This window comes from Galeopterus variegatus, unplaced genomic scaffold (genome assembly GCF_000696425.1).
Source record: "Galeopterus variegatus unplaced genomic scaffold, G_variegatus-3.0.2 Scaffold1173, whole genome shotgun sequence".
Lineage (NCBI taxonomy): Eukaryota > Metazoa > Chordata > Mammalia > Dermoptera > Cynocephalidae > Galeopterus > Galeopterus variegatus.
Window position 1 is genome coordinate 294045 of NW_007727284.1, and position 9040 is coordinate 303084.

At 45.5% G+C, this 9040-nt stretch overlaps 1 protein-coding gene across 2 annotated transcripts in view; it reads left to right on the forward strand.

The window, feature by feature from the left end:
* PRKCB (protein kinase C, beta) overlaps positions 1–9040 on the forward strand; it is a 346927-nt gene that overhangs the window by 248437 nt on the left and 89450 nt on the right. For both annotated transcript variants that reach the window (XM_008575361.1, XM_008575360.1), the window contains exon 9: positions 6127–6273. In XM_008575361.1, coding sequence (XP_008573583.1) covers positions 6127–6273 — 147 coding nt within the window. The remainder of the gene's footprint in view (positions 1–6126; positions 6274–9040) is intronic.

Sequence of the window (9040 nt, forward strand, 5' to 3'; positions counted from 1 at the left end):
GGCGGGAGCGCCACCGTGCTTCCCAAGCGGCGCACTATCCAGTGTGCCACCGGGCCGGCCCCAAGAAATCACCAATTTTAGATAAGCAGTGATGACCTACTATCCCTGAAAGATGTATAAAATAGAATAGCTAGAATGAAGTGGGTTATTGTTATTGTTATTTATCAAATAATCACAAGAAAATTTTTAAAATTATGACCATGTAAAGTTCTGTGAAAGAGAGATCAGGCACTTTGAGAAGATTTAAGAGGGAAAGGTAACCTTGTCTGAGAGGACAGAAAAGGAAACAGCAGTGGAAGTTAACGAAGTAGAGAGGAGGAAAGAATATTCCATGCAGGGAGAATGGCTCGTGCAGAGGCCTTGTGGTGGGGAGTTATACAGCAACTGCGTGAGACTGAAGGAGACCAGTGTGAGCTGAGCAGAGAGAGCCAAGGGTGGGTCCAAGGTGAGGCTGGGGAAGTGGGTGGGGTCAGAGTAGCAGGGCTGTGCTGGCCTTGGTAAGGATTTTGGAGTTTATCCCAAGAGTCATGTTAGTTTCCCCCTCAACTTGACTCATAGCCCTTGGGTATTCCCAGGTCCACTGTCTGAGCCTGTATTGTCCACACAGCCTGGATGATGGTGATGGTTCTGACCCACTGTGGTCTCCCTTCCTGGAAACCAGCAAAATAGGCATGTTGTCCTTGAGCTTATCAGTCATTCTCCAGTGACCTTGATAAGTGAGGGCCCTCACGCCCAAGTGAATTGATAAGGACTTTCCCTCCAAGTAGAGCTGAGAACTGGATGCTTTGATAAAAATTAGGATGGGAAGGCAGTCTTTCCAGAGAACGCTTTCCATCTCTTTCCCCACCCCTCTGATGAAGTGGTGTCCGTTTGCAGCTGTGTTAAAAATGTACTATTGTAGGTCTGGATGCTTTGATAAAAATTAGGATGGGAAGGCAGTCTTTCCAGAGAACGCTTTCCATCTCTTTCCCCACCCCTCTGATGAAGTGGTGTCCGTTTGCAGCTGTGTTAAAAATGTACTATTGTAGGTGAGAAAACAAGGCCAGAATTTTCTTGTATAAAACCAAGTCTCAGTTTTTCTTCTGTCCTGGGGCAGCCGGGGTAACATTTCAGAACACCAAGGAAAACATTCCCTACATGATCAGAGCATTTGTCTGGGCCAGTAATTGGCTGGAAGTAAAGGACTGTTTTATCTGCATGCAACAAAATGTGTCCCTTTATTTCTAGCAAGAGCCTGCAAACTCTTGTTTATGTCTGAATTATAATCGCTCCATACTGTAGTTGTTGATTAAAAAAATGTTTCCAACAGACTGAAAATTGTTCTCAGGCACACAGAGGAATTTCAGTTGACCTTGAACGTAAGAAATGTAATCCTGTGCAATAACCAATTAGCACCCGGAATGACTCAGAAATTACTTTCAAGCCTCTTATCTGGAGGAATTTTGAGTGACGGTCAAATCAAGCTGCTGGAATTGGGGTAATAGAATTTCATGGTAGGATGAGCTTGGTGCAGTTAGCTTACGTGGTATATTTCAGAAACGTCAGAGTTGGCTCTGTTTGAGGGGCTTTCAGTCTGACTGCGAGCTTGCCAATAAGCCAGGGGAGGATGGTTCAGATGGGTTTTCTGACAGTCTTAGAATTTGTTTAGCAAAGTGCTTACTATGTGCCGTTCATTGTCCTAAGTGCCTTACAAATATTAACTCATTTAATTTGATCCTCATTCAACCTGAATGGTGGGTGCTATTATCATTCCCATTTTTCTTTTATGGATGAGAAAACTGAGTCCCAGAGAGGTTAAGTAAGGGTCCCAGAGCTGATCATTGTCCTGGATTTAAGTTTCCCCACAAACAGACTATAAGGATTCAAGTGCAAGTAGTTTATTTGGGAAGTGATCCCGGAAGCATCAGAGGGTAGTGGGGAAGAGAGGCAGGGAAAGAGACGGGAAGCCAGGAAGTATCATCAAGCATGTGACCGCTGTGGGTACCTGGGGCTTAATTCTGCTGGAGAACTCTGGGAGTCAGCAGAGACCACCTCAGAGTTTCCAGTCGAGGGCCAGGATGCTGCGGTGTTGTCCACCAGCTCCCGTTCTGTTGCTGGTTGCAGGCTGTTTCCAGAGGAAGCTGCCTTGCTCCTGCACCCAGGAAATGAGCCCCCAGGCAGAGTCACAGGTGTTTGCAGTAAGCAGCCCCAGGTGTGCAGAGAAGCATGCCAAGGGGTCTTGGCAGGACACCAGCGGCCGCATCTGTGCAGTATGGCCTTGCGGTCAAGCACACAGATTGCCTGGATTTGAATCCCAGTTCTGACACTTTCTTGCTAAGTGACTGTAGGCAATTTACTTCATCTTTCTGAGCTTTTGATTTTGCTGTCTGTGAAATGGGGGATGGTAACACTTCTTACCTCATAAGGTTATATGAGGATTGAATGAGGTAATGCATTTAGAGCGGTGTCCAGTACCTCATAAGTATTCAGATGTGAGGTTCTAGTATTGCTTCTGTTGTTATCATTATCAGATCCCCCCTTGGAACAAAGAAAGCTGAGAACACGCTCCTTTTGGGCTTTGGAAGGGCTGCTGGGGGTGGGAGGATAGGGAGGATCTACAGGGACTCCTACTCTACAGAGGTCTTTGCCTTGACTGCAGGAAAGCTGGGAGATTCGGTGGTAGTTCCTTGTAGGGGTGGGTGGCAGTCTGCAGTTTAAGGCAGGACATTATCATCTGAAATGGAACCTGGCTGCCGAGATGCCTCCACTGTCCCCTCGTTCAGTCTGGAAGGTGGTGCAGCTCTTTGCTAGAAGTGCTACCTAGGGCTTTCTCTTCGAGCAGTGAGACCTTGGGCTCTGAACTGCAGACACAAAAAGGCAGCCATGAGTGTATTCCCATTTCTCAAAGCATAGTCTACCCAGCAAGATAAAGGAAAATTTTAATTTGGGCCTCCATTTTAAAATATTCACTCCTTGATGGAGTGCCTGCCAGGCATGAGGCTACCTGGGACACCAGGATATTTAGATGGACCCACGACAGGGGTCTTGTCCTCGAAAGGCTCACTGTGGAGGGGGTCACAAACCCAAATGTTTACAGGAGCCAGGCAGATGACAGGAAGGGGTTGGTAGATCCATTTCTTCAAAAGAATCTGAGAATCTGGTTTTTAGAAGACATCTCTTGATTTTCAACAGTTGGCAACTGATTTAAATATTAAAATAACAGCAAGCACTATGCAGACCAGACCAAAAGGGTTATTAGACTTCTGATCTAGATTCTAGAAATTGAGATAACATGGCCGGGAGGAAAGTCACAAAAGCAAACTGGGATGTGGTGAGGAAAGAGAATACCATCCCTGAATTAGGAGGAGAGGAGGGAGCTGGCAGGGCTGAGGCTATCAGCCACTTGCTGCTCCTTGAAGGACAGAAAAAAACACCCCAGAAAACAAAACAAAAAATGTGCCTTATCTCCAGTTCCTCTAAGAAAAGTCAAATAAAGAAGTTGGAAGTTTGCGCTTCACCTGCTCCTTGAAGGACAGAAAAAAACACCCCAGAAAACAAAACAAAAAAGTGCCTTATCTCCAGTTCCTCTAAGAAAAGTCAAATAAAGAAGTTGGAAGTTTGCGCTTCACCCTCAATGCCTCTCTGGGAGGGTGTGCTGGGCCCTGCAGGTGGAAGGCTGAGCAAAGGTAACCACCCCAAGGGGAGCTGGGGGTCAGGACGTGAGCTTCACAGGTTGGAGAGCAAAGCATGGGAATCCGATGGGTCCTGAGTCAGGATTCAAAAAAGTGGGAGACATAGTAACAGAGCCATGAGTTGGTAGGGTCGAGGGTAGTATAAGGGAATGAGTTTGGGTCAGATCAGCCTGGACAAAACTCGGGGGGCTGGAGAGTGGGGATCTGGGATGGTTCCAGAACACGGCCCAAGAAAGGCAAAGCAACTTCTGTCCTAGGCTCTTTTTATTTGCATGTTTACAAATATGATGATCTCATTGTTTGCCCCCTCTTTGCCTATAACCTCCAAATCTCTGTCTTCTGTTCAGATATCTTAACCCCAAACCCACATGTACAAGGTACATGGTAGTTACGCTTGGTCGTCCCCGGGGCACTTAAACCTCAGCATATCTTACTACAAAATAACCTGGCTGAGTACATTCATGCAGCTTTGTTAGTAGCTCCAAAGTGGCAACGGCACAAATGCCTATAAACAGGAAAACGGATAAACATAAACAGTGCATGCTACTCAGCAATGCAGAGGAGCAAATTACCGATTCATGCAACAACATGGATGAATTTCAAGAACATTCTGATGAGTGAAAGCAGCCAGACATGAAAGAGTGCAGACTCTGTTCCCATTCAGGTGAAATTCAAGAGCAGACAAAACTGGCCAGAGATTGTCTTTGTGGAAGGGGGGATTGACTGGGAACTTTCTGAGGGTGATGGAGATGTTCTGTGTCTTGTTTGGGGTATGGGTTATATGGTTGTATACATTTGTCAAGATTTGTGCATTCCACTCTGTCCATTTCAATTTTTAAAACATTAGTTATGCAAAGATACAGACGGTAGATGCTTCATTAGCCACAGTCAATGGAATTGCAATGAATATCGGTAGAACATGGACCCCATGAGGAAGAAATAAACCTGCTGTTCTAGCCACTGGGGGAGGGGGTCTCTGCAAGGCTGAAAGCAGACTAGCATCTCTTCCAACCCTTTTGCCCAGACTTCCAACTTGCTTCTCCTCCACTTCTCATCTCAGTGCAAAGAACCACCACCCTCCCAGCGGCTCTTTCATCTCTGATCTCCTTTCTCCCTCACCCAATTCGCCACCCAGCTGTGATAAGTCTGTCTCCCAACTGGCCTACTTTGTCCCATCTCCACTGCAGACACCGACTTCAGGCCCTATCATTTTCATCTTGATAACTGCAGTCACTTCCTCATGGTCTGCAAACTCGTATCCTTCAGATGGGTCCCTTCACTCTACCTGGAGTGATCTTCTAAATGGAAGATCACTCTTCTAAATGGAACATGATCACACCGTGGCCTTGCTTAAAACCTTTCAGAAGCTGCCCATTAGGCTCAGAATCAGCCCAGACTTCTCTACATGGTTTGCAAGGTCCTTCTAACCTTTTGGTTGTATCTCGTGCCTTGTCTGCCCTGCACTTTATGCTTCAGCCAGATGGACTGGTGTTTAGTTCCTCGAATGTCTTGCTCTCTGTTCCATAAGTGCTGTTCCTGCTGCCAACACCAATTTCTTCACCCTGGATAACTTCAGCATGTCTTTTGGACACAGTGTGGGGGGTCCTGATCCCTGCTAGAATGCATGTTCTCTGAACATCTGTATCTGTCTGGCTCCCTGATGTATCCTCAGTGCCTAGAGCAGCATCTGGCATTTAGCAGTCATTCCATAAGTATTTCTGGAATGAATGAATCTTCCCTGATATTCAACACTGAAAAAGTTTTCATTGCCTCTTTGCCTTCAAAAGCCAACTGAATAATGCAACGACAGCAGTAGCCTCCATTCATTGAGCACCTACTATGTGCCAAGAATGTTGCTAAGAATTCAATGATACATGATCTCATGTCATTATCTCCATTTTCTTGGAAAGGGGGCTGAGGTTTAGAACAGTTCATTTAGAAGGGAGAATGGAGCTGGGGTGCAGGGAAGAAGGACCCTGGAAGTGATGAGGCTGGAGAGCCAGGTAGTGCCAGATCATCTAGGCCAGTGAAAGGACCTTGGTCTTTATCCTAAAAATAATGGGGAGCTACTGAAGCATTTTTAAGTGGGAGGTGACTTGGTTGAGTGAGAAACTCACTCTGGCTGCATGTGGAGGGAACCAATGTGGGTCGTCCAGGTGAGATGATGGCAGGTGGTGTTAGGGGAGATGGAAAGAAGTAGATGGATTCTAGAGACAGCTAAGAGGGGAAAAGTGACAATTTATGGTGATGGATGAGACATGAAGGATAAAAGAGAGGTGGAAGAGGTACCAAGTATGGCCTCCAGGTTTTGGGCTCGCAGAACAAATACGTGGTCATGTGTTTCACGTAGGTGGAGTGCCTAAGCCGCAGGAACCACAGGCCCATGTGTATGTGGGTCTTCCTGCAAAGGCATCCTCAACCCCTAATTGTGTTTTCTTTGTGTTTTCTCCTCCAGAGGGCCAAGATTGGTCAGGGGACAAAAGCTCCAGAAGAAAAAATGACTAACACCATATCCAAATTTGACAACAATGGCAACAGGGACCGGATGAAACTGACCGATTTTAACTTCCTGATGGTGCTGGGGAAAGGCAGCTTTGGCAAGGTACAGTATGGCTTGGTGGCTGCACCTACTCCAGAAGGAGCAGCTAACAAGGCAGGCGCACTTGCTGTTCATAAGGGGCTTACCTTCTAGTGGGGGAGGGAGTCAGTAGATCCACATTGCAGGTTGTGATGATACCGTGCAGGAAAGGAATAGAGTGCTGTGTCACAAACACATCAACAAGAGACCCACTCAGACTAAGGAGGTGACAGATGAGCTGAGATCTGAAGGATGAGAATGAACCAGCCATGCACTCAAAGAGCTGAGAAGGAGTGCTCCCAGCGGAGAGACAGCAAGTGCAAAGGTCCTGAGGTGGGGAGGGGCTTGGTGCATCATTCTAGGTGCCGTCAGAAGGTGTTGGGGTGAAAATACCACAAGCAGGAGGAGGAAATAGGATGTGAGGTCTCAGAGGTAAGCACGGGTCTGATCATAAAAAGCCTTGTGAGCTGCAATGGGAAGTTTGGATTTTATTCCCAGTGCAGTGGGGAGCCATTGAAGGTTTTTAGACAGAGAAGTGACATGATCAGATTTGCCTTTCGGAGAAGATCACTCTAGCAGCCAGGAATGGAAACAGTTCATTTCTAACAGCAGCATAGTTGAAGGATGACCCTGGGACTCGTAGAGTGATTCTGGATGCCTTTATAGATATCGTGAGATGCTATTTTACTGAAGTTGAGATTGTGTTATAAGTATTCCTGACTTGTTTAGTGTTGTTTTGAGTCTTTGAATCCCTTTGTGTGCTACAAAGATGTCTAGTATAAATCTCATATCATGAACTCAGGTGTGCAGAAAATATAAATTTCTTCCCATCTCTGAAGCTTAAACCAAAACTCTGGGAGTTATCCTTGAGTTCCCCTCTTTCCTTCATCCCCGCCTTCCCTCCCCCCCTCCACCTGGTACAATCCATTGGTGAATCCTGACAGCTCCTTCAAAGCATTTTATGAAGTCATTAACTTTGCTCCATCTTCACTAATGCAACCCCAGTCTAAACCATATACATCACCTGGGCACTGCAGAAGCTCCTAGCTGGTTTCCCACACCCAATCTTGTTACATGTAATCAACATGCTTTCTATTTAGCATCCATAATCATTTGTACATTAGATGAAGATACTTCCCTGCTTAAAACCCTGCAATGACTTCCCATTGCAATTAGAATAAATTCTGTGCTATGTCCTTGGCTAACATTACCTTTTACAATCTGGCTCTTGTTCTCTGCTTGACTTCTTTTCTTCCTTTCCTTCTCTCATCACCCACCATGCTCTGGCCACAATAGTGGCTCTTGAGTTATGAATCACACAAAACTCCTTCCACAAAGCTTTTGGTCTTTGCATGGCTGGCTCCTTCTTGTAATTCACATCTCAGCTTAGTCTTTACCTCCTCTGAGTGGTCTTCCTTGATCCCCCACTCAAAGTAGCCACTCATTCATTCTCTATTGTGTTTAATTCTCTCATGGCACCTGTCACTGGGTAATACTATTCCTATTTCTTTATTGGTTTGTCTCTCTTCCCTTTCTAAGATCTAGGCCCCAATAGAGTAGAGATCTTCTATATTGTGGCCACTGCTATATTTCCAGTGCTTATAGATTGAATTCATTCAATGCCTAGATTGAATGCATGGGTTTTCTCTGTCTATGGGGGCAGGGTCATCTGCTGAGATGGAATAAGGGGTCTCAGGTGACAGCCCAAAGTGAAGAGTCTCAGCATGGAGTGGGGGGATAGAGAGTAAGGACATCCAGTAAGATTGACAAGCAATCCTGAGGTTCGTAAGGTTAGAGAGCAGGCAGTTGGTAGTGTTCCACACCATTGTATGATTTTTACCAGCAACTCTGAGCGGTCTGAGTGTGGGAATGGAGAAGCAGGTGGTAGATTTGAGCTAAGGGTGTGGATGAGCAGAATCAGTGAACCAGAAGATTACAGAAACAAGGGAGTGAAAGATTCTGGGAAGAGAGATGCCCACTGCAGAGCCACAGAGCCTGGCCAATAGCAGGTGCTCAGTAAAAGTGTGTTCAACAAATGAATGAAAAGGTGGAAAAGGTGTCCAGGCTAGATTGGGAGAGAAGTCCAGCAGGAAGAGGATCGCCACTGGGGTGGGAAAGAAGGAATCTAGAAGTCTAGGGATGAAAAACAAATGGGCAAGGTCAAGATCTTTAAAATGTTAGGAAGAATAGAGAGATTTAGATTTCAGAGATGGAGCAGTTTCCCTGGTGACAGGGAAGAAAGTGGCCTGAACGAAAAGTTCCTAATAAGCTGAGGCTGTTGGGGAGTTTTAAAAAATTAAATTATATTTTTAACAAGCAGTACATTCACATGGCTCTCATTAAAATTGTATTGAAAGAATAAACATTGAAAAGTTTTTCCCCCACCCAACGTCACCTCTTCTGCCCTCCACATGTGAACACCTCTGTCCATTCCATTCGCATCTTTCCAGTCTCTCAGTGCCAATGTGACAGTTTTACTCTTGTCCTTGTTAGTGCGAAAGTTAGCATACGATGCACATGTTTTTGCTCACTTAACAAGATAGATTGGAGAATTTTTGATGGAGGGATGGAAGTTCTGGAGGGCCTTATGGAAAGGAATGGGGTGGGGAGTAGGGAGTGGAGTAGAAGGAGAATGGACCATTGGGGAACAGTGGGGGAATGAGAGAGAATAGATCATATGTTTCCATGGAAACTGTTACAATAATTGAGAGTTCTGTTCCAGACTGGGGATGTAGCATCAAATAAATCATAGATGAAAACAACAGTGTGTCATGAAAGCAAAATAGAATAA